Below are 26,969 nucleotides of genomic sequence, written 5' to 3' on the forward strand. Positions count from 1 at the left end.
ATGGCACCACTGCTGATTCTCCTGGCCTTTCTCTTGCCCCTTGGAGCTCAGGCAGGTGAGTGAACAGCCCTGTTGGAGATGTGCCATGCTATGATACCTCTGCTGCCCTTCTGCCCAGCAGAAGTCAGGAATTTTCCTGGCAGTGCACATAGGAGCTTTCTGAACCTCAGCTTGCTACCAAACCCTGACCTGGCTAGATCCTCACCAAGGTCTGAGGAAGGGAGGGATTCAGAGAAATCTTAGTAACCACAGGTTTCTCCCAGGTTTTCTTCATCATGTGCAGACTGGATCATCTTAACAAAGATGTTGCAGTGATGCAAAGGAAGAAAATGTACATCATTAACTTACATGATCCCAGGGAAAGAGCAGCTTTAATGGCCTCCATGCAATGGTTAAGGCCATCAGCTCAAGCATAGAACCACTATTTATTAATATACACCTTCAGCCTGCTGAAGATAGAGGCCCAGGGTGACAAGATGCCTGCACTGCACACTCCACTAGCTCTGCTGTCTAGTTGCAGTTGGCATCTCCACATCTGTCTGCAGGTCTCCTGCTCATTCAGTTGTTGCCTGCACATTACTCTGAATCCCACCAGCACTGCATCACCAGCGCCCTAGCTGACTAGAAGTCATCCATTCATGCACAGAAATCAATTACTGAAGCACAAAGAAGAGAATTTTAGAAAATACACCCCCATAGTCTTGCAGGAAAAGCTGAGAAAATGACACTCACTGACCAAAAAAAAAAAAAGCTCCAAAGGAGCTGCCCAGGATCCACTCAGCCTCTGGCATGATGAAGAGAAAACCTATTCCCCATATAATGTAAAGCAGGCATAGGGGACAAGTGCTACCCACTCCTTCTCAGAGCAGGATCTGAGGCTTAAGATTCAGCAAAGCTTTTTTATGTGCAAGGAATCCTGTCTGCAACAGTCTTGGGCACAGCAGATTCCACACTCCATCACACCCTTTCCAATCTTCCCTCCTGACCTCATCTTCTCCTCCCAGACACCCCATATCCTTGCTTTCTCTTTCAGAGGAGATCATCGGAGGCCATGAGGCCAAGCCCCACTCCCACCCATACATGGCATTTGTTAGGTCTCTGAAAGATAATGGGAAAAGGAGTCGCTGCGGAGGCTTCCTGATACAAGACAACTTTGTACTGACAGCTGCTCACTGCAGGGGAAGGTGAGGAGAAGTGGCTCGTCTATAGTTTCTGAGACCTCCACACAGGTCCTTCTGTCCTGTACTGTGGATGCTCTCCTGGGAACTCACTAGAAGGCAGGGCTATAAAAATGGAAGTCTGATAACAGGAGTATTTGAGGTCACAGGGCGAAATGTCAGAGGCCATCAGCACACTTGGTTTAAACAAATACACTGGCCACACTAAAGCAGTGGTTGAGGTGACAGCACACATTAAAAGTCAATGCAAACTTTGGAATATGGCCTAGAAGCAAGAAGGAGCCTTCTGGAGTCTCAAGGCACTGAGAATGGGGCAGTAGGTCTCACATTGAGGCATTTCTATGTGCTCAAGCCCCCTCCCTGCCTACCCTGTGTCCTCCCTATGTTTTCAAGAGCCCCACCCTGCCTACTCTGCCTGGGATGCATCCTCTCTAACTGCACATCTCCCATGCTCTCCCTGATCTATGCACAGATCAATGACAGTCACACTGGGGGCCCACAACATCATGACACTGGAGCAGACGCAGCAGATAATTCGTGTGAAAAAAGCCATTCCTCACCCTGACTATAGTCCTGAAGACCTCATCAATGACATCATGCTGTTAAAGGTGAGCCTTGTGCCCAGTTCATCCACATTCCTCAACTCACCCCTCAACCCCACCCCACCCCTGATGCCTGTGTTCTTTCTGGTGCAGTTCTTCCCCTCCCCTCCTGCTCTCACCCTGCTTCTTCCCTCCTTTTCATCCTGCCTTTTGTGTGGCTCAGAGCAGCAGGCTCCTGGCTGAGCTGGCCTTTCCTGCCTCTTCCCAACAGCTGGAGAGAAAGGCCAAGAGGAGTAAAGCTGTCAAGTTCCTCAAGTTGCCCGGGGCCAATGCCCAAGTGAAGCCAGGGAAGAAGTGCCATGTGGCTGGCTGGGGGATAACATTCTTCAATTCTACTAAAGGATCTGACCTCCTACAAGAGGCTGAACTGAGCATTCAGGTGGACCAGCAATGCCAGAAATTCTTCCGTCACTATTCAGAGACAACAGAGATATGTGCTGGAGACCCTAAGAAACTACAGTTTGCTTCCAAGGTGAGGTTCAAGCATTAAACAGACAAAACCAATGAGAGAAGAGGTGCATGATGCCTTCCTGTAAGAGTACCCAGACCCCTAGCCTCAGCTCAGAGAAGGCACAGCCCAATAGCACACTTGTTAGTCCCTTTTGTGCAGGTAGCAAGAGTCGGAGGTGGGAAACATCTGTAATGCCAAAGTTGCATTAATTATCCCAGAGCATCCCTTGGGAATTCAGGAAAAGACTTGGACTGAGCTCCAAGGAAAAATCAGGCCCCCATGGAGCTTTGGCACTGAGGGAAGTTGGAAAGCCTGTCCTGACCCTGATCTGACAGTTAACTTTGCAAGGAGGAGGAAGGGAGAGCAGAGCCAGAGGGAATCATGCTCAGTTCTTCTTTTCCCTGCCCACAGGGTGATTCTGGAGGACCCCTCGTGTGTGACAACAGAGCTTATGGAGTTTGTGCTCGTAGTAAGAATGTCTCTGCTCTAGCCATCTTCACTAAAATCTCCCCCTTCTTGCCTTGGATAAACAGAAACATGAAGCTCCCATAGCAGGTGTTAAATCACCTGTGATGACCAGCTTTTTTGGCCACAGACAAGAACCAGATGGAGTGGGCAGCAAAGGCTGTAAACTGATAATAAATAAACCCCTGAGTGCATATAACTGAAGTTTGTTGTTGTTTGAGCTACTTTCTGGTTTGTTCACCCCGCTGGTCCAGGCAGCCATCTCCTGTCAGGTCTGGGCTTTGCTTCCTCCTCCGTCCTTAGCCCCTCCCCTTATTGGAACTTCAGGCTGCACAATTCATACACAGTTATCATCCTTCATTGTGGGAGTAGGGGGTCGTTTCTTTGTCTTTATTTTTATTAAAGGCCGTACTGCATATCTCTGATTGCCTGGAATTTACTAGGTAAACCTGTCTTGCCATAAGTTCACAGAGATCTACCCCTCTATGTTTTAAATGTATTGGAATTAAAGGTGTGTGACACAACATCCCATAATAATCATATTTTAATTATTTCTCACTACACAGTCATCAGGAAGCTACAACACTGCCTCAGTCATTCCCATTCATACTTAGTCCTCTAGAAATGAATGTTCCTAGATGTAGAACATTCTTACCATCTCTGAGCTCTTCATAAAGCCAACAACACTTGCCAGAGAATCAAATGAGGCATTTTGGTGAAGGGATATTTGTATCTGAGAATTCCGATCCTATGGCTGTGCCAACCTGTCTGTGTCCTGTTCCAGGACCTCCCGGTCTCTAGCAGGGCAGCCTGCTCTCACCACCTCAACTGTCTGCAATCTTGAAGGCTGAGACTTCCCTCTGATGGCCCCAGATTCCACTCTGTTCCGTTTTTCTGGCCCAGCACAGAGCTCAGTCAACTTCTGTGTCTCTCCTGGACTTCCAGTGTATGACTTCTGACTTCCACCAGCCCCACTTCTTCCGGGCCTGATTTAAGCCACACTTTCACTCATCTACCTATAAGTTTCAAACACTGTGGACTCTCTTTTTCCTCATAATTCAGCTAGACTTGGGCTGCCAGTGACCTGATGCTCACACTTTCCACCTAGGCTGGCTGAGCCCTGTGCCAACCCAAGCCTTCTATGGGGAAGGAGGTTCATCCACACCCTCCAGTATTTCAATACTCCTGGCTCAGCCTGGAACCTCTGCCTCCCCCTCCTGGACACATTGGGGTGTGGCAGTTTGTGAACCTGTGAGAGCCAAGGGATGCTGAGCTACAAGAATCTTTTGACATCATCAATCAAACTTGTAGGTCTCTGTCTTTGTATCAGGAACTCAATAGACTCCTTCTTCCCGTTCATAGTCTCCTTGCACTAGACAGGTCAATGTGGCACAAATAAATTTATATTTGGAATTCACAAAAGACACGTTGTAAAAAATGATTAAATTCTGTAGATTGTAACAGCACCATGTGCATGCCCTTCTTTGGTTCAGAATGCAATATGTGGAATTAGGAAATAGCTGGAGAACCTCCAACCATGTGGATTCTTCATTGAGTGGGGTCATCAGGAGAAAGGCAAGCAGAGAGGCTTTAGCAAAGGCAGCAACTGCAGCAGCAGGAGCAGGTACAAAAAAAGACAAGATGGCAAGAGAAGCAAGAGAGAACAGGTGTTTTTACAGGAATAGGCCTTTAAAGAGGGAAAAGGGGAGTCTGTGCTAGGGTCAGTTGGTAAATACTTATTGGATATCATAGCCAAATAATGAATTTTGGTTGAGGGTCCTTCATGTTTAGTCTCAGGAATGAATCAAGGGACAAATAGGAGAATAGACCTTGGAGGGTATTTTTAAGAATGTAATCTAACAGTTTTTAGCAATGAGGAAAAGGTAAAAAGTCAAAACTTATTGGTGCCCTGTAACCATGCTGGAGCCTGTGTTTTCTATGCTTAGCCTTGTTACACCCATTCATAAAGTTGATGAAAATCTTTCCTTATTCTGTGGCCTGCCATTTTGTCCTATTGGAGGTGTCCTTTACTTATTGCCTCACAGAAGCTTTTCAATCTCATGAGGTCCCGTTTGTTATTGCTGATCATGATACATGAGCCGTTGGTGTTCTGTTCAGTACGTTGTTGTTTTCCACCATGTATCACCTTCTGTGATTTCCATTTGTAATACCTTCAAACGTCATAAAGAAATAAAGCACATGTTCTCTCTCACAAATGAAATATAGCCAATAATATATCATATAGGAAAACAGGAGTACATGTGAGTATAGTACAGTGTAAAGAAAGAGATCAAGTAAGGCCGAACATGAGGGAATGAGGGAGAAGTGAACACAGGTGATTGATATGACTTCTGAAAGAATATATATTAAACTATTATTTTTAAAGTTCTAATTCTGTAGTGGAATTTATTGGTTTGTTGGTTAATAAATACATGAAATATACTCTGTACTGAAAGTGTGAAATTTAATGTGATGCTTCATAGCTTCCATTCTGACTGCTAATTTTAACTGAGTAGACATTCATTAAGTACTATGGACTCAGGTCTGGTAAGTTTTGGTGTGTGTTTTTAATTTTTTGCAAGCTTTTCTTAATAATGAGCTTTATGGGTTTGGTAGGGGAAAGGATCTTGGAAGAGATTGTGAGAGAATGCTATGATCAAAATATACTGTATGAAAAAATTAATTTTCTTTTTAAAAGAAGCAAATTATGGAAGCCACTTACTATTCATAGATTAGTTCAGGTGTCCTGTAGGCTGCATATGGCCCAGAATTGCTATAAATACAGGCAACTGAAAATCATAAGCTCAGGGAAAACATCATGAGATTTGTGGGTATAAGTACCTTTAGTCACTTTATTGTGTGGCTCAATTTTCAACATAGTAGACAACAACATGTTCTACTGCCATGCTCAGTGAACATAAGTTTTCTCTTGCTACTGGTGCACATGCCTTCAGTTTGGTGGTAGTGTGAGGCTTCCAGGGTTTTTCTTTCCTACTGCTGACACTCTCTGGCTCCATAATGTTTGCATGTGCTCTTTGTGTCTTTGAAAATAAAATGCAGTAATTATCAGTATCAATATAGCAACAATTTAACCTACACTTTCAGTAATAGGTATTTAATTGGATTTGGACACAAGTAAGCATTCTTTTCTGATCATTAAAAGCACACACCCCTCAGACATGCCTCACAAACACCTCACACACACACATCATGCTTTCCCATCAGCTGTCACTTTCCATGGCATCAGCAGCTGAGGTGCTGAAGTACTCAAGACATGCTTCCTATTTTCTTGTCAGTTTCCATTGTAAAAGGAAATATAGTTCCTTATCTATTATTCTTTTTTAAATCACAGCATGGCTTCTTTACCATCATAGATAAAAGCAGAACTCAAAACAGAGAGAAGAAGCTTGCGTTGGAGGCACACATTTTAATACCAGCTAACTGACTGGTCAACAGAGCATGTCCTAGGACAGCCAGGGATCTACAGGGCTGGCAAAGGCTGAAGCAGAAACAAGGCAACATGTACGAATTGAACTTAGACCCTCTACACATATATAGGAGATGTGAAGTTTGGTCATCAAGTAGATCTTGCAGAGACTGGAAGTGCTAGGGTGGATTGGGACACCCTGGGGGCCTTATTACCCTTCCCTTCTCTGGGAAGAAGAAAAAGGGAATAAGGGAGAGAATTTGAGGGGGACAGGAAAGAGAGGAGAAAGGGGTATCAGGCTGTAAAGTGATTAAATAAAGAAATGAAAAATATTCTCAGAGGTCGGCTGTGGGTCTCTGCATTTGTTTCATCAGTTGCCACTCAGATGATTGTTAGATTGTGACTTAAAAAGAGAAGAATATTATTAGTGATGTCAGTGGTGTGTCCTCTCTCATGTCGTGGGACTCAAGATGAGCAGTCATTAATAAACTGGGTCAAAGGTTGTGTGGGGGAGTTGGTATCTGCTCCTTGCACTGGTAGTCACCTTGGCTACAGGAGCTGGCCACTTCAGGCTTCATTCCCCTCACCTTCAATGAGTCTGAGATAGAATCACTCCCATAGACTCCTCTGAGCCTCCCCCATTCCACAGATGTCCCCACTCATTGATTTCAATTCTCTCTCTTAGCCCTCCCTGGATTTTCCTACACCTTAGACCCACTCTGTTTCCTTCCCCACCCCCTAGCTCACACAGTTCCCTCCCTCATTCTACATCATATACCTATTTTATTTCTCCTTCTGAGTGAGAGTCAAGTATCCTCCCTTGGGCCCTCCTTAGCTACCAGATGTCCTGGGTTCAATTTAGAATATTCACATGGCAACTCACTACCATCTATAATATAAACCTATGGGGTCTAATGTCTTCTGCTGCTGTTCAGAGATGCATGCAAACAAAACAAATATATACATAAAGTGAATAAATCTTAATATCATACATTTTAAGTCCATTCATTAACCTGCAAGTTTTCTTTAGAGCTGAGTAATATTCTCACCTGATTTTCATTATGTGTTAATATGTTGAGGGACAACTAGGTTGATTATAATTATTTGTTATAGTGAATAAAGCATCATTATATACAGTGGTGGAAATACTTCTGTTGTAGGTTCCCAGGGATAAAATAGCTAGGTCCTAAGGCAGTTCAATTTTTAATATTTTGACAAGTCTCCACATGATTTCTACAATGGCTATATTGACCTGTACTCCCACAACCGGTGAATAAGTGCTTTTCTCTCTCTACATCCTCTCCAACATTTGTTCTCATACTTGATGATAGTCATTCTGAGTGGTGGGAAGTGGTATCTCAAAGTGGTGTTAATTTGCATTTAACTAATGGTTAGAGATATTGGATACTTTTAAGAAAAACACATTGACCATTTCTTTCTTTCTTTCTTTCTTCCTTCCTTTCTTTCTCTGTATTTTCCTTTCTTTTGAAAATTTCTGTTCCTTTCACATGCCCATTTGTGGACTGGCAGTTTTATTTCCTGGGTAGTTAGTTTCTGAAATTCTTTGTAAATTTTGGACAATTGTTTGGGATGGCTAATCCTAATTATCAACTTGACCCAAGTGGCTGGTCACACCTGAGAAGAATTTTTTAAATTAGGTTATTTGTGGCTGTTGCTTGACCTGAAACTTGTGCCACACCCTCTAGTGGAAACCCTCACAAAAAGACATGGAAAATGAGGGTTTTGCTTTTGGCCTGCTTACACTCATGTTTCTGGGCACATCTGTACTTTCACTGAGTCATTTATTCCTTGGTATGAGAATCCATTTCTTCAGGATTCCATTGCAGATGAGCCAAGAAGCTCTCTAGAAATCCATAGGAACACCAGCAGCAGATTTGGATAGCTGAGACATCTGGTCCCGTGCTCTAAAACACTGGACCATTGGCTTCCTGTCAGGAGACAACCATTATTGTTTTCTTTGATGCCCAGAATCTTTACCTTCATGAGGACCCACCTATTGATATTTGGGTCAGTTCCTCTGACTTTAGGGCTTTGTTTAAAAATAGTCTTGCTTTTCCCAATATCTTGAAGGGTTTCCCCAGTGTTTTCTTCTAAAAGTGTTTTTTTTCCTACTTTCAAACCCAGCCTTTGATCCATTTTGAAAATATTTTTTGTACAAGGTGAAGGATAAAAATCTGATTTTGTTTCTCTGTAGGTAGATATCCAATATTGCTAGCACAATTTGTTGCATCTGTATTTTCAGAGTTTTTTCCCTCCATGTCAACAATTAAGTGGGCATGACTTTGCTTCTTTGTGTCCAGGACATCTGTTCTATTCCATCAGACTTCCTGTCTACTTTTACAACAGTATCAAGCTGCCTTATCACTATGGCTTTGTAGTACAATTTAAGATGAAGTATTGTCACATTTTCATCAGTTTCATGTTTCCATATACTTTTTTGTCTTTTCTCTGGGCCTGTGAAATATGATATAGGAGTTTTGGTATGTACTGCATTCATTCTGTATATAAATTTTGGTAGTATATTTTTCACAATGATGGTTCAGCATGTGCAGGAACAAGAAACATTTTCACATCATGTATCAAATCTGTGATTTTCTTTGAAAACTTCCGAAAGGAATAAACATGTTCTGTCTCACCTATTGAATATAGGCAAGATTATAGCACATATGTAAACAACTGCATGTGTGTACAATGTAATGTGAAGAAAGATAAAATAGATCCATGATGGCAGTGCCAAACTCAGGTGTCTGATTAGTAGGTTGGTAGTGACTGCACAGAAACCTAAGGACAGAACAATAAACTACAAAACACCAATGCTGATGATTCTCAGGTGAGAGGGGTCCACACTGTGAGACACATGGGCGGGACTGATGTTGAGCCATCTGGCTAACCCACAGAAAAGTCCCTGGGTTGTTGCTAGCATGTGTAGAGTCTCCAAAGATTATCCACTTGCCTGTATGTTGCAGACACCTACACTCTGGGTATCAGACTGAAATGGAGACTACAAAACACCAGTGTCTGTGTTTTCTAGCCCAGAGGAGACTCAACAGTATGGAACACAAGTGGATCACCTCAGACCACAAGAAAGTTCTTGGGTCCATACAGCATGGGCGTGGGTTCGAAGGTGTAGTGAAATACCTGGTGGGACCCACAGCACATGTCTTCCTGTGTCTCTGTAGACTAAAAAATACCTATGTCCCTGCTGAGAAGAGACATCACAGTGTGAAACAGAGGTAGATCTGACCATAGGTCACCTGGGTGGACCACAAAATAGTCCCAAGTTTGATCTCAGGTCACTTGCCTCACACATTTGAAGAGTTCCCTGGTCCCTGATAGTGTGGGGTCTCAACCTAAAGCCAATCACCTAAGAGCTGCTCCAGTGAAGGACACTGGAAACTACCAACCAATGCCAGAGATAGCAAGATGGCTAAAGGAAAGTGGAAAATAGAATAGTAAAAGCTAAAATGATATGGCATCTCCAGAACCCAATTATTCCAAAGCAATCAGCCATGGAAAGGTTAACACAACTGAAACAGAAGAAAATTACCTCAAAACTTTCCTTATGAAGATGATAATGGAGGAAATGAGTAAAAGCCATAAACAAATACAGTAAGATACAGCCAAACAGATTGAGGCCCATAGAAAGGCCATAACAGAGGCCTATAGAGAGAAACTGAAGAAATCATTGGAAGAAATTCATGAAAATGCAAACAATCAGATGAAGGAAATAAATAAAATGGCTCAAGATCTGAACATGACAATGGAAACAATAATAAAAGCAAAATCTGAGAAAAGCCAATAAAGAGAGAACGTAGAGAAGAAAACAGGAAGGGCAGAGGAAAGGATTGCCATAGAATATAAGAGATGGAGGAAAGAATCTCAGGTATATAAGATTCAATGGGAGAATTTAAGCAACAATGAAAGAAAATGCTAAATCTAAAAAATTCCTCACACAAAACAACAAACATATCAAGGACACAATGAAAAGACAAAACCTAAGGTCAATAGGAACTGAGAGCACAGAATATGCCTGGCTCCAAGGCCCAGGAAATATTTTCAATAAAATTATAAAATAAAAATTCCCCAATTTAAAGAAAAAGATGCCTATTAATATACCAGAGGCCTACAGAACACCAGAGTAGACCAAAAAAAATCAATCTGCCACATAATAATCTAAAATTATATGTATAGATAAAGAGAAAACATTAAAAGCATCAAGAGAAACATTCAAAGACAAACCAATAAAAATCACACCCAACTTTTCAGCAGATACCATAAAAGCCTGAAGGGCCTAGGCAGATGTACTGCAAGTCCTACAAGATCACCGATGCCAATTCAGACTACTATACCCAGCCAAACCTTCAATAACCATAGGTTAACAAAACAAGATATTTCACAACAAAAATTTAAACAGTACATATCCAAATACCCAGACCCACAGAAGATACTAGAAGGAAAACTCGAACCCAAGGAGGCTAACTACACCCAGAAAAGGACAAGAAATACATAACTTTACTTTAGTAACACAAAAATTAGACAAGCACACAAACATAGTACCATAACCCACATCAAAATAAAAAGATCTAACAGTCATTGGTCATTAATTTCTCTCAACATCACTAGTCTCAACTCTCTAATAAAGAGACATAGACTATGAGAATGAAGGTGTAAACAGGTCCCTACATTCTGCTGCATACAAGAAACACACCACAAACAAATTAAATAGCCCTATTTCGCCTATTGAATTAGAATCAACCATTGATAGTCTCCCAACCAAAAAAAGCTCAGGGCCAGATGGTTTCAGCGCAGAATTTTACCAGTCCTTCAAACAGGAGCTAATACCGATACTATTCAAGCTATTCCGAAAGATAGAAATAGATGGAATATTACCAAATTCATTCTATGAGGCCACAGTCACATTGATACCTAAACCTCACAAAGACCCAACAAAAAAAGAGAATTTCAGACCAATTTCTCTTTTTTGTTGAGCAAAAATACTCAACAAAATACTCGCAAAGCGAATACAACAGCATATCAAAGACATCATTCACCATGACCAGGTAAGCTTCATTCAAGGCATGCAGGGATGGTTTAATATACAGAAATCCATCAATGTAATCCATCATATAAACAAACTGAAAGAGAAAAACCACATGATCATCTCTTTAGATGCAGAAAAAGCATTTGACAAAATCCAACACCCATTTATGTTTAAAGTTCTGGAGAGATCGGGAATACATGGCACTTATCTAAACATAATAAAGGCTATATATAGCAAACCAATAGCCAACAATAAATTAAATGGAGAAATACTCAAGGAAATCCCTCTAAAATCGGGGACCAGACAAGGCTGCCCACTTTCCCCTTTTCTCTTCAATATAGTTCTTGAAGTTCTAGCCAGAGCAATAAGACATCAGAAGGAGAATAAAGGCATCAAAATGGGAAAGGAAGAAGTCAAATTATCCCTATTTGCAGATGATATGATAGTGTATATAAGTGACCCCCAAAATTCCACCAGAGAACTCCTACAGCTGATAAACACCTTCAGCAAATTGGCAGAATACAAAATAAACTTTAAAAAGTCAGTAGCTTTCCTATATACAAATGACAAACAGGCAGAGGAAGAAATTAGGAAAACTACTCCCTTCACAATAGCCACAAACAATATAAAATATCTAGGAATAACCCTAAGCAAGCAAGTGAAGGACTTATTAGAAAAAACCTTTAAATCTCTGAAGAAAGAGATTCAAAATGACATCAGAAGATGGTGGGATCTACCTTGTTCATGGATTGGGAGAATTAACATAGTGAAAATGGCCATCTTACCAAAAGCAATTTACAGATTCAATGCAATCCCTATCAGAATACCTACAAAATATTTTAAAGATATTGAAAGAAAAATTCTCAACTTCATATGGAGAAACAAAAAGCCCAGAATAGCAAAAACAATCCTATACAATAAAAGATTCTCTGAGAAAATCTCCATACCTGATCTCAAGCTGTACTATAGAGCAACAGTAATTAAAACAGCATGGTACTGGCACAGCAATAGGCTAGTGGATCAATGGAATCCAACTGAAGACCCAGAGATGAATCCACACACATTTGGTCACTTAATTTTTGACAAAGAATCCAAATCCATTCAATGGAAAAATGACAGCATCTTCATCAAATGGTGCTGGTCTAACTGGATGTCTACATGTAGAAAAATGCAATTAGACCCCTATTTGTCACCATGCACAAAACTCAAGTCCAAGTGGATTGAAGACTTCAACCTAAAACCAGAGACATTAACCCAGTTAGAGGAAAAAGTGGGGATGAGTCTAGAACACATAGGCACAGGAGACAACTTCCTGAACAGAACACCAACAGCCCAGGCTTTAACGTCAACAATTAATAAATGGGACATCATGAGGCTGAGAAGCTTCTGTAAGGCAGGTGACACTGTCAAGAGAACAAAGTAACAGCCTACAGAATGGAAAAAGATCTTCACCAACCCTTCATCTGACAAAGGTCTAATATCCAAAATATATAAAGAACACAAGAAATTAAACACCACCAAACCAAATAACCCAATAGAGAAATGGGGCTCAGAACTAAACAGAGAATTCTCAACAGAGGAATATCAAATGGCTGAGAAACACTTAAAGAAATGCTCGACCTCCTTAGTCATCAGAGAAATGCAAATCAAAACGACACTGAGATTCCATCTTACACCCATCAGAATGGCTAAGATCAATAACCCAACTGACACCAAATGCTGGTGAGGATGTGGAGAGAAGGGAACACTCCTTCATTGCTGGTGAGAATGCAAACTAGTACAACCACATTGGAAATCTATCTGGAGCTTTCTCAGAAAAAGGGGAATAGGGCTTCCGCAAGACCCAGCTATTCCACTGCTTGGAATATACCCAGAAGATGCACTAACACACAACAGGGACATATGCTCAACCATGTTCATAGCTACCTTATTCATAATAGCCAGAACATGGAAACAGTCTATGTGTCCCTCAGTAGAAGAATGGATAAAGAAACTATGGTACATTTACACTATGGAATACTACTCAGCTATTAAAAACAAGGAATTTCCAAAATTTGTGGACAAATGGATTGAACCAGAAATTACCATAATGTGTGAGTTCACCCAGAAGCAAAAAGAGTCAAATGGTATATACTCACTTATATCGAGACATTAGTCCAAGGGGTACGTCCCCATGAAAAACTTTACCTACTAGGAAAGTGGGTCAGAGAGGAGGACATCCTATTGAGACTTTAGGTGTGAGAAACCTGGGAGACTGAGGAAATAGAAGGATTCAGAGGGTCCTGGAAATCTACAGGTGGGTCTGGGCCCTGGGGTCCTCCTCAAACTATGGCACCAGCCAAGGAAAATATAGGCAGTAAACTTCGAACCCCTACCCAGTCTAGCTGATGGACAGGACATTCTCCACCGTTAAGTGGAGAAGGAGATCTGACTTTCAAACAAACTCTGGTGTCCCATATTGGGCCATGTCCCTTGCATGGGCAGGCCTGGTGGCACTCAGAAGAAGAATAATAGGTCACCAAGAAGAGACTCGATACCCTGTGAGCATATACAGGGGGAGGATGTTCCCCTCAGTCACAGACATACAGGAAGGGAGTAGGGGGGAAGCGGGAGGGAGGGAGGAATGGGAAGATACAAGGGATGGGCTAACAATTGAGATGTAATATGAATAAATTAATAAAAATTTAAAAAAGAAACACAGACACAAAGATACACATTACCTGAGAAGAAGAGGCTGGAAGAAGGCCTTCCAAACAGATGGGCACAAGTAAGCTAGAGTATCCATTCTATTATCTAATAAAATAGGCTTTCAACCAAAATTAATCAAAAAAGATGAGGAAGGACAATTTATACTCACCAAAGGAAAACTCAACCAAGATAATGTCACAGTTCCGAGAATCTATGCCCCAAATATGAGGACTCCCACATTTGTAAAAGAAACATGAATAAAACTTTAACCACATAGTGATCCACACACATTAATAGTGGAAGACTTCAACACCCCATCCTAACCAAAGAATAGGTCATACAGACAGAAACCAAAGAGAGAATTAATGCCAATAACCAATGCCATGAATCAAATGGACCTAACAGATACCTAAAGAAGTATACCTTCTTCTTAGTACCTCAAAAGACCTTCCCCAAAATTGAACATATAGGAGGTCACAAAGCAAGCCATAACAAATACAAGAAGATTGAAATAATATCATCTATCCTATCAGACCACCATGGACTATAGCAGGACCTTAACAACAGAAATAACAAAAAGCCCACACACACATGGAAACCAGCCAACTCTCTATTCCAGGATAATGGAGTCAGAGAAGAAATAAAGAAAGAAATTAGGAACTTCCTCAAATTCAATGAAAAGGAATGTACAATATACCCAAATATGGGACACGATGAAAGCAGTGCTAAGAGAAAAGACATTAGGTGCCTTCCTAAAGAAATTGAAAACATCCCATAGAAGCCACTGAGTGCCACATTGGAAACCCTAGATTTTAAAAAGAGGAGAAGCAGACATACTCACGAGGAGTAGACAGATGGTAATGATCAAATTCAGGACTGATATAAAAAATTAGAAACAGAGAGATGAAATCAAAGAATCAATGAAACCAAGAGTCAGTTCTTTGAGAAAATCAACAAGATAGACAAACTAACTAAATAGTAGAAAGACACTATCTAAATAAACAGAATCAGAAATAAAACAGGAGACATAACAAAAGACAACAAGGAAATCCAAAGAATCATTAGGTCATTTTTCACAAGCCTAGATACCACAAAATTTGAAAATCTAAATGAAATGGAACTTTTTCTCAGTAGATTCCACTTACCAAAGTTGAGCCAAGATCAGGTAAACAAACTATATAATCCTATATCTCCTACAGAAATGGAGACAGTCATTAAAAGTCTACCAACCAGAAAAGAAAGCACAAGGCCATATAATTTCACCATAGCATTCTACCAAACATTCAAATGAAAGCTAATACTAGTACTCTTTAAATGATTCCACAAAACAGAAATGGAAGGAACTTTACCAAACTCATTCTATGGGGCCACAGTCACTTAGATACCTAACCTACACAAAGACCCAACAAAGAAAGAGAATTTCAGACCAAATTCTCTTGTGAACATTGATGCAAAAAATACTCAATAAAATACAAGCAAACCAAATCCAAGAACACATCAAAGAAATCACTCTCCATGACCAAGTAGGGTTCATCTCAGGCATCAAGAGAAGTTTCAATATACTGAAACTCATCAACGTAATCCATCATATAAAGAAACTCAAACTCCTACATCATGGCATTTGGTGGTAACCTGGGTGTGAGACATCAATGCAGACACCAGCAGCCATAGGACCATTGACCCAGACAGGTCCCCTGGCAGTAGCCTGGGCTTAGATATACTCATGGCCTCAGTTGGGAGTTTAGGCCACTCTGATCAACCTTTCCACTCTCAGAAGCATAAGACTCAGAAATATGCATGTTCTCCAATGGCAGCCCAGGCCAGAGATATCTACTTGATACTTAGTAGTAATTCTGGGCACAGACATTGACAGAGACTCCAGATGAAGCAGAACCATGGAACCAGACATTGCCCTTGGCATCTGCCTGGGCTAGGACCTCGTCATGCCCTTCTCACATCTGCCTGTCTGCACTACTGTTGAGACTCCAGTTCTACTTTTCTCCACAGTAAGGAACCACTTGGATTCCCTTTCTTTTTCATCACTCCACTTTTTCCTTCACCTTTCTCATCTCTCCATCACAGTTCATTCATTGTAGTGCAACTTGTGGCAGGTATTTGGGTGTCTCTCTTCTGACCTCCCTGGGCTGCCATAACCGGTGCTATTTTCATTCTAATTCTGCCATGGATTTCTTTTTACTTGGTGTTGGATAAGTATATAATATGTATTCTGTTCTGACAGTGTAAATATTGCTGTGAAGCTTCATAGTTTCCACTCTGAATGCCAATTTGAGCTGTCTAGAAATTCTTGAATAGTACAGCCTTGGGGTTGTGATCATTTTAGTGTGTGTTTTTATTTATTTACAAGACTGTCTTAGTAAAAAGATTCAAGAGAAGGGAAGTGGGAGTGTCTGGGGTGAGATTTGGAATGAAAACCATATTCAGAATACATTGTATGTAAAAATTACATTCAATTTACAAAAATGGTTAAAGGAAGTAAATGAGAGGAGGCACATAGTTTTATAGACTAGTTCATGGTGTCCAACTGGTGGGCTATGGGTCATATGTGGCTCTGTATTGCTATAAATGCAGCCAAACATAAAAATCATAGCTCACTGGGAACATTAGATATCTCATAGGTTTATTTGTAACTACATCCTGTGGCTCTTGAGCATGAACTTTCAAATGACAATACCTTCCAATGTCCTGAAAAGTGAAAATCTGATGCTCCTGCTATTGTTCCAAATGCAAGGGTCCAGACTGAGGCTTCCAGAATTTTGTCTTCCACATACAGACAGCTGAACTGGCACCATCAATTTTGCATGTGTTCCTGGTGACTCAGTCACTGAAATTCAGAGATTAATGATGAGGGCTTCTCTTATCTTTACAGACAATGCGTATTTAGTGGTATTCAGAAAACAAGTAAGCATTCTTTTCTGAACATTAAGAGCATACACACCACCTGGCATGATAGTGCATATCTTTAAACCCAGCACTTGGGAGGCAGAGGCAGGCAGATCAATGTGAGTTCAAGGCCAGCTTGGTCTACAAAATGAGTCCAGGACAACCAAGGATACACAGATAAGGCCTGTGTCAAAAAAGAAAAAAGAAAAAGAAAAAGAAAGAAAGAAAGAAAGAAAGAAAGAAAGAAAGAAAGAAAGAAGAGCAAACACTCCTCACACAAACCTCATAAACACCATGCTTTCCCATAAGCTGTCATTTTGCACATCAGCAGCAGCTGAGCTCTTGAGCCTCACTTTCTTTTTTTTTCTTTTTTTGATTTTTTATTATAATTTTATTCTTGTTACATCACAATGGTTATCCCATCCCTTGTATCCTCCCATTCTTCTCTCCCTCCCATTTTCCCCTTATTCCCCTCCCCTATGACTGTTCCTGAGGGGGATTACCTCCCCCTGTATATGCTCATAGGGTATCAAGTCTCTTCTCGGTAACCTGCTGTCCTTCCTCTGAGTGCCAACAGGTCTCCCCCTCCTGGGGACTGGTCAAATGTGAGGCACCAGAGTATGTGAGAAAGTCTTATCCCACTCTTGACTCAAGTGTGGAGACTGTTCTTACCATTAGCTAGATCTGGGTAGGGGTTTAAAGTTTACCACCTGTATTGCCCTTGGCTGGTGCCTTAGCCTGTGCAGGACCCCTGTGCCCAAATCTGCCTATCATAATGTTCTACTTGTAGGTTTCTACGACCCTCTGAATCCTTCCACTTTGCTATTCTCCCATGCTTCTCTCATCTAGAGTCCCACTAGGATGTCCTCCCCTCTGTCTCAGTTTCCTGGTAAGTGAGGCTTTTGTGGGACATGCCCCTTGGGCTAGTATGCAGATATAAGTGAGTATATACCATTTGAGTCTTTCTCCTTCTGGCTTAACTCACTCACTATGATCATTTCTAGCTCAATCCATTTATCCACAAATTTCGGGAATTCCTTGTTTTTAAATAGCTGAGTAGTATTCCATAGTGTATATGTACCACAGTTTCGTTATCTATTCTTCTACTGAGGGACACTTAGGCTGTTTCCATGTTCTGGCTATTATGAATAAGGCTGCTATGAACATGGTTGAGCAAATGTTCTTGTTGTGTGCTGGAGCATCTTCTGGGTATATTCCAAGGAGTGGAATAGCTGGGTCTTGAGGAAGCCCTATTCCCATTTTTCTGAGATACCACAAGATAGATTTCTAAAGTGGCTATACTAGTTTGCATTCCCACCAGCAATGAAGGAATATTCCTCTCTCCCCACATCCTTGCCAGCATGTGGTGTCACTTGAATTTTTGATCTAAGCAATTCTGATGGGTGTAAGATGGAATCTCAGAGTTGTTTTGATTTGCATTTCCCTGATGACTAAGGAGGTTGAGCATTTCTTTAAGTGTTTCTCGGCCATTTGATATTTCTCTGTTGAGAATTCTCTGTTTAGTTCCAAGCCCCATTTCTCAATTGGGTTATTTGATTTGGTGGTGTTTAGTTTCTTGAGTTCTTTATATATTTTGGATATTAGACCTTTGTCAGATGAAGGGTTGGTGAAGATCTTTTTCCAGTCTGTAGGCTCTTGCTTTGTTCTCTTGACAGTGTCTCCAACCTTACAGAAGCTTTTCAGCCTCATGAGGTCCCATTTATTAATTGTTGACATTAAGGCCTGGGACATTGGTGTTCTGCTCATGAAGTTGTCTCCTGTGCCAATATGTTCCAGGCTCTTCCTCACTTTTTTTTCTAAGTGACTTAGTGTCTCTGGTTTTATGTTGACGTCTTTAATCCACTTGGATTTGAGTTTTGTGCAAGGTGACAAATATGGGTCCAGTTGCATTTTTTTACACATCGACCTCCAGTTAGACCAGCACCATTTGTTGAAGATGCTATCCTTTTTCCATTGAATTGGTTTGGCTTCTTTGTCGAAAATCAAGTGACCATATGTGTGTAGATTCGGATCTGGGACTTCGATTCAATTCCACTGATCAACCAGCCTGTTGCTGTGCCAGTACCATGCTGTTTTAATTACTATTGATTAAAAGTATAGTTTGATATCGGGTATGGAGATTCCTCCGGAGCACCTTTTATTGTACAAAATTGTTTTCGCTATTCTGGGGTTTTTGTTATTCCATAAGAAGTTCAGAATTGAACTTTCAATGTCTTTAAAAAATTGTGTAGGTATTGTGATAGGGATTGCATTGAATCTGTAGATTGCTTCTGGTAGGATGGCCATTTTTACTATGTGAATTCTCCCAATCCATGAACAAGGAAGGTCATTTCATCTTCTCATGTCATCTTCAATCTCTTTCTTCAGAGTTTTGAAAGTTTTTTTCAAAGAGGTCCTTCACTTGCTTAGTTAGAGTAACTCCTAAATGTTTTATATTTCTTGTGGCAAATGTGAAGGGTGTGACTTTCCTAATTTCTTCCTCTGCAAGCTTTTCATTTGTATATAGGAAGGCTACAGACTTTTTGAGTTAATTTTGTATCCAGCCAATTTGCTGAAGGTGCTTATCAGCTGTAGGAGTTCTCTGGTGGAATTTTGAAGGTCACTTATGTAGACTATCATTTCATCTGCAAATAGGGATAATTTGACTTCCTCCTTTCCCATTTGGATACCCTTGATCTCCTTTTTTTGTCTTATTGCTCTGGCTAGAACTTCGAGGACTATATTGAAGAGTGGGCAGCCTTGCCTTGTTCCCGATTTTAGAGGAATTTCCTTGAGTATCTCGCTACTTACTTTGATTTTGGCTATTGGCTTGCTGTATATAGCCTTTATTATGTTGAGGAAAGTGCCTTGTATCCCTGATCTCTCTAAAACTTTAAACATGAATGGGTGTTGGATTTTATCAAATGCTTTCTCTGCATCCAAAGAGATGATCATGTGGTTTTTTATTTTCAGTTTGTTTATGTGGTGGATTACATTGATGGATTTCCGTATATTAAACCATCCCTGCATGCCTGGAATGAAGCCTACTTGATCATGATGAATGATATTTTTGATGTGTTCTTGTATTCATTTTGCAAGTATTTAATTTCGTATTTTTGCATCGATGTTCATCAGAGAAATTGGTCTGAAATTTTCTTTGTTTGTTGATTCTTTGTGAGGTTTAGGTATCAATGTGACTATGGCCTCATAGAAGGAATTTGGTAATATCCTGTCCATTTCTACCTTTTGGAGTAGCTTGAAGAGTATCGGTATTAGCTCGCCCTTGAAGGTATGGTAAAATTCTGCACTGAAACCATCTGGCCCTGGGCTTTCTTTTTTTTTTTTTTTTTTTTTTTTTTTTTTTTTTTGGTTGGGAGACTATCAATGATTGCTTCAATTTCTGTAGGGGAAATGGGACTATTTAGCTTGTTTATCTGTTCTTCACTCAACTTTGGCAAGTGAAATTGATCAAGAAAATCGTTCATTTCCCTTAGGTTTTCAAATTTTGTGGCATATATGCCTTCAAAGTAGTATCTTATGATTATTTGTATTTCTTCAGTGTCTGTTGCTATGTCTCTCTTTTCATTTCTGATTTTGTTGATTTTAATACTGTCTCTCTGCCTTTTAGTTAGTTTGGCTAATGGCCTGTCTATCTTGTTGATTTTCTCAAAGAACCAGCTCTTGGTTTTGTTGATTCTTTGGACTGTTTTCTTAGTTTCTAATTTGTTAATTTCACCCCTGAGTTTGATTATTTCCAGACGTCCACACCTTTTGGGTGTTTCTGCTTCTTTTTTTTCTAGGGCTTCCAGTTGTGTCATTAAGATGCTCTTGTGTGATGTTTCCAATTTCTTTTTAAAGGCACTTAGTGCTATGAATTTTCCTCCTAGCACTGCTTTCAATGTATCCCACAAATTTGGGTATGTTGTTCCTTCATTTTCATTGAATTTCAGAAACTCCTTGATTTCTTTCTTTATTTCTTCCCTGACCCAGGTGTCATTTAGCAGAGAGTTGTTTAGTTTCCACATACGTGTAGGCTTTTTGTTATTTCTGTTGTTGTTGAATTGCAGCCTAAGCCCATGATGATCTGATAGGATACAAGGTATTATTTCAATCCTCTTGTATCTGTTTAGGCTTGCTTTGGGAACTACGATGTGATCAATTTTGGAGAAGGTTCCATGGGGTACTGAGAAGAAGGTATATTCTTTCTTGTTTGGGTGCAAGGTTCTATAGATAACTCTTAGATCCATTTGACCCATGGCGTTGGTTAATGATGTTATTTCTCGGTTTAGTTTCTGTTTTGATGACTTGTCCTTCGGTGAGAGTGGGGTGTTGAAGTCTCCCACTATCTTTGTGTGGGGATCAATGTGTGGTTTAAGCTTTTTCAGCAAATCTTTTACAAATGTGGGTGCCCTTGTATTGGGAGGATAGATGTTCAGAATTGTGATGTCATCTTGGTTGACTTTACCTTTGATGAGTATGAAGTGTCCTTCCACATCCCTTTTGATTACTTTTGGTTGAAAGTCTATTTTATTTGATATTAAAATGGCTATGCCTGCTTGCTTCTTGTGACCATTTGCTTGGAATATTTTTTCCCAACCTTTTACCCTGAGGTAATGCCTATCGTTAATGGGTGAGATGTGTTTCTTGAATGCAGAAAAATGTTGGATCTTGTTTATGCATCCATTCAGTTAGTCTGTGTCTTTTTATTGGAGAATTGAGACCATTGATGTTGAGAGATATTAATGACCAGTGACTGTTAAGAGTCTTAATTTTGATGTTGGTTCCAGTCGAGCATTTGTGTAGTTGTGTTTTTGCCATGGTATAGTTATCTATTTCCTGAGTAGTTTTGGTTGTTGCTTGACCCTTTGGGATGGAGTTTTTCTTCTAGTACCTTCTGTAAAGCTGGATTTGTGGATAGGTACTGTTTGAATTTGGTTTTGTCATGGAATATTTTGTTTTCTCCATCAATGGTTATTGATAGTTTTGCTGGGTAAAGTAGTCTGGCCTGGCATCTGTGGTCTCTTAGGGTTTGCAGGATCTCTGTCCAGGCTCTTCTAGCTTTGATGGTCTCTGCTGAGAAGTCGGGTGTAATTCTCATAGGTTTGCCATTAAATGTTATTTGGCCCTTTTCCCTTGCAGCTTTTAATATTTTTTCTTTGTTCTGTATGTTTTGTGTTTTGATGAATATATGACGGGCAGTTTTTCTTTTCTGGTCAATTCTATTTGGTGTTCTGTATGCCTCTTGTATGTTTATAGGCATCTCTTTCTTTAGATTGGGGAAATTTTCTTTTATGATTTTGTTGAGAATAGTTTCTGGGCCTTGGAGACTGATGTCTTCTCTTTCTTCAATGCCTATTATCCTCAGATTTCTTCTTTTCATGGTGTCCTTAATTTCTTGGAGGTTTTGTGTCAGGAGTTGTCCAGATTTGGCATTTTCTTTAATGGTTGCTTCAAGATCTATGATTGTATCTTCTAGCCCTGAGATTCGTTCTTCCATCTCTTGGTTTCTGTTAGAAAAGCTCGCCTCTGTGTTGCTCGCCTTCTTCTCTGAGGTCGCACGTCCTCGTTTTTCTTCTGTTTGTGTGTTTATCATTGAATCCATTTTCATCATCAGTTCTTGAACTGATTTTTTTTATTTCTTTCATCTGATTGTTTGTATATTCCTGAGTTTCTTCCATTGCCTCTTTATAGGTCTTCAGATCTTGAACTGTTTTATTTATTTATTTCATCTGGTTGTTTACATTTTCCTGAATTTTTTCCACTTCCACTCTATGTGCTACTTTTATGTCTCTCACCTGTTTGTCTGCGTCCTCCTGTATTTGATTATGAATTTTATTTGTTTCCTCCATTAGTATCCTCATTAATAAGGATTTGAGGTCACTTTCTTGTATTTCTATTGTATTTGAGTTCTCTGGGTTGTTTTCTTTGGGATAGCTGGAAACTGGCGATGCCATGTTGTTTTGGGTTTTTTTTTTTTTTGCGTATGCTTTTACACTGTCCTTTAGACATCTTGGTGTCTTTGTTTTTGTTGGGTAGCTTCCAGAGTTGAGTGGAGGGAGTCTGATGATAGACACACTTGTTTTCTCATGATTTCCCTAGGCTAGAAGCTCTGATACTTCACGGGTGTGTATGGCAGGAGGCTAGCCCTGTCGTTTTGGACTTTCACAGCCAGTGATCCTCAGCTCCCCTGTGCTGTGGGTCCTGTAATCGTTCTGGGTCTCTGAATGAACATTGGGTCAGGCCAAGGTAACCACAGCCTTCTGGGTTCCCTGTCAAGTCCAGCCAGGGACACTGGGTCAGAACCACACGTGGAGCTCAGCTAGATTCTCAGGGCCTGAACCGTCTGCCGAGCTCAGCTAGGGATTCTGGGCCCAAAATGCACACAGGGTCCAGCCAGAATTTTTGGGCTGGGACTGTGCACGGAGCTCTGCTAGGGGCTTTTGGCCCAAAGTGCGTGCTATGGTCAGCTATTGACTCAGGGCCCGAACCATCTGCCCAGCTCAGCCAGGAATTCTGGATTCAAACTGCACACTGTGTCCAACCACAGTCTTAGAGCCGGGACTGTGCCAAAGGCTCCCCTAGAGACTTTGGGCCCAATCTGTCTGCCAAGCACAGTTAGGGACTCTGGCCCCAAACTGCACGCCAAGCTCCACCCGAATCTCCGAGGCAGAATTTTGCACTGAGCTCAGCCAGGGACTCTGGACTCACACTGCACGCTGAATTCAGCCCAGGACTTCGGGCCTATACTGTGTGGTCAGTCCAGCCAGAGTCTTGGAGCCGCCGAGCCTGTGTGCACAGCTCAACTAGAAATCTCTGGGCCCAATCTGCCCAGCAAGTCCAGCTAGGGCCTCTGGGCTGAGAACCGTGCTGCAGTGAGCTGGTGCTTAGGGTGAAACTCAGTGATCCGCCCAGCCTGCGTCACAGCAGGAGAACTACGGCTGCGCTGAGCTGGCACCTAGGGTGAAACTGAGCACTCTGCCCAGCCTGTGTCACAGCCAGTGAACTGTGGCTGCACTGAGCTGGTGCCTAGGGTGAAACTGAGCTATCTGCCCAGCCTGCATTACAGGCAGCGAGCTGCGGCTATGCTGAGCTGGTGTCCAGGGTGAAACTGAGCTATCCGCCCAGCCTGCATCACAGCCAGCAAACTGCGGCTGCACTGAGCTGGTGCCCAGGGTGAAACTGAGCCATCCGCCCAGCCTTTTTCCCAGCAGGCGATCTGTGGCTTCATTGAGCTAGTGCCTGGGGCAGAATTGCTTGCTGCGCTGAGTCAGCATCTCCACGGCACTACACACTGAGAGCTGCAAACCTCAGCCACTACCGCTGCTGATGCTGATGCCGCTGGTGCCTCTGCTACTGCTGCTGCTGCCTCTGCTGCTGCCACTCTGATCCGAGAAAATCCGTGCTCCTCCCATGTGCAGGGGCATGCAGGTCCTCTGCACCCTGGTCCCTCTGAACCATGGAGCACTCCTGCTGCTGTGGTGTGGAACTTGGTGTTCCTGGCTCTGAGATCTATGCAATTCCCTGAATTGTTCATTGGAGCTTCCAAACATGGTCCACACTACTCGCCGCCATCTTGGATCCTCTCTAGGTCTACTTTAATATGTTACTTGATCCCCAGCACTCAATGAAGCAAAGGCCAGCCTGGTGTACAAAACTAATCCAGGACAGCCAAGGCTACACAAAGAAATCCTATCTCAAAAAAAAAAACTTTCTTGATCTTTTTCCCTTGTAGTTTTTAAAGTTCTTTATTTGTTCTGTATATTAAGTGTTCTGGTTATTATGTGCCATGGTGACTTTCTTTTCTGGTCCAATATGTTTGGTGTTCTGTATGTTTCTTCTTCTTCTTTGAAAGGCATCCCCTTCTTTAGACAGGGAAATTTTCTTCTATGATTTTGTTGAAAACATTTTCTCTGTCTTTGACTTGTGTTTCTTCTCTTCCTCCATTCCCATTAGTCTTAGATTTTGTCTTTCAATTGTGTCCCATATTTCCCAGGTGTTTTGTCCCATGAATTTTTTAGATTTAACATTTTTTTGTCCTAAGTATCCATTTCTTCTATTGTGTCTTCAACGCCTAAGATGCTCTCTTCCATCTCTTGTATTTTGTTGGTGAGATTTGTCTCTGAGGTTCCTGTTCAAGTTCCTAAATGTCCATTTCCAAATTTCCTTCAGTTTTTGCTTTTCTTTATCGATTTTTTTCCACTTGAACTAGTTTACTCATTTCTACTGTATGTTTGTGTTTTCAAAGACTTCTTTAAGGGATTTATTCACTTCCTCTTCTGGGATTTCTGTCATACTCATAAAGGGTATATAAGGTCTTTTTCTTGTGTTCCAGCTATGTTGGAGACTCATGGAATTCTGTAGTAAAGTTTCTGGGCTCTGGTGCAGACGTACTGTTATTGGTTGTGATTTTATGCAGGTGTCTGAGTTTGGGAAGATTGTTGTCCCAGGTGCTGATTTTGTGGCTGTGCTGGAGTTCCACTCCCTCTACTGGAAGTCTTGGATGGTACAAGAATGGCCAGTTCAAGATCTACACCCCTACTGCTCAGTCTTTGCTAGGGTCACCCTCGCAGATTCTTGGGAGTACCCATTGCTCTAGGTTTCTAGTTCATTCCTACAATGCCCTCCAATTCCAGTTCTCACTCCATCCTCAACCTGGGTGTTTTCTAAAGAGATATTTGATTTTTTTCCCATTTGTTGTGCTTCAGCAGTTACATTACAGCATTGATCCTTATCTGAGACTGGAAGCAAAGGGAACTGTTTTGCTAACCTGCTTCCTTCATCTTGATTGCAGTGTGTAATACTGTTTGCTGTTTATGAGGGTCTATGGACCCTATTTTGGTTCTTTCTTCCTCTTTCATCTTCTTTTATTATCATATACTAATTTTTCAAAGTAATGGGTTTCCCTTTGAAACCTCCTTATATGCATATAGCACATTTTGATCACATACACTCTCTTCTTACCCTTTCTTCCTGCCCCCAGCCTTATCTCTTTCCATATTTCTAATAATTCCCCTCTGCTACCATGCCTCCCTGTCTCCAAAATACACACTTGAAAGAAAGCACATGACATTTGTCATTCTGAGTCTGGTTTATTTCATTTCTCCTGGTGATCTCAACTTCTATCCATTTTTTTATAACAACATACTTTCTCTTCTTATAAAACTAGAATATTTCAGCCTTGTCTGGCATGGTGGCACATACCTGTGACCCCAACACTAGTGACAGAGAAGAGGACTGATAATCCAAGGTCATCCTTGGCCATGTGGAGACTTAGAGTCCACCTTGAGATCCTGTCTGAAAAAAAAGTAAGTAAAAATAATGCATTTCTATTATAGAAAAACTAGATAATATAAAGATGCAAATAAGGGTTACATAAAATTGCCCTTCTTTCTGGTTATTGTCCTTTCTCCTCCACAAAATTAAAATTAAGTTATATACATGGTTTTATAATCAGCTTTTTCCACTTACCATTAGAGAATGCAAGTTTCTGTATGCCACTAAATAGAACTTAAAATGAGCTTTTCTTGCTGGCTGGGTAGCACATCATCTCATGCCTATATCATGATATATGTTGCCGATTTGGATGGTCTGTGCGGTTGGTCAAGACAGTCTCAAGACATATCCCTCTTCTTGCTTACATTGACCTCTGCCTAGCCTTGGGAATACGCTTTTCTTTCAGGTACTCTGAGAACCTGTAACATCCACATGTTCCCTTCTAAATTATTAATCTAAAAAAGGTCTTCTGTAGACATGATTGCAGCCACGTGCTTCAGGATCCTCTGACATTTCAGTCTCTCCTTTGTCACCTGCTACTTTTACATGAAGAGCAACACACAGTCTAATTTTCCATTAAGGAGTATGGCTTCCTGAAGACACTTATGTCAAAAGGGCTGTCAACACTGACAAAATATCCACACTCAGTGGAGACATCTGAGAGGCTCCCAAACACCCTTTCAGGAGTGACACTAAGACAGCCCTCAAGACCTGTGGTCAGCACAGTCCTGGTCTCCTACAAAATCATGAACAACTAAATTGATTTCTTAAAAAGGTGGCAGGGCTCTGACCCAGCAGCAGCTGGTCACTATCTGGCCAGAGGATTGGCATGTGGGGCTTATGCTGCTGGGAAGGAGATGGGAAGCACCTGCTACTAATGTCTCAACACCCCAGAAGAGAAAAAAATGTAACTGACAGAAAT

The 26,969-nt window shown here is 41.1% G+C and overlaps 1 protein-coding gene across 1 annotated transcript; it reads left to right on the forward strand.

The window, feature by feature from the left end:
• Positions 1–25,370, forward strand: LOC311589120 (granzyme E-like; the record flags this gene model as incomplete). The annotated part of the gene is made up of 5 exons (XM_084767403.1): positions 1–55; positions 1,034–1,184; positions 1,651–1,786; positions 1,992–2,252; positions 25,191–25,370. 5 exons carry the CDS (start codon positions 1–3, stop codon positions 25,368–25,370), a joined length of 783 nt encoding a protein of 260 aa, XP_084623529.1.
• Between the last annotated feature and the right edge of the window lie 1,599 nt (positions 25,371–26,969).

Source organism: Acomys minous (genome assembly GCF_964271855.1).
Source record: "Acomys minous genome assembly, chromosome: 18".
NCBI lineage: Eukaryota > Metazoa > Chordata > Mammalia > Rodentia > Muridae > Acomys > Acomys minous.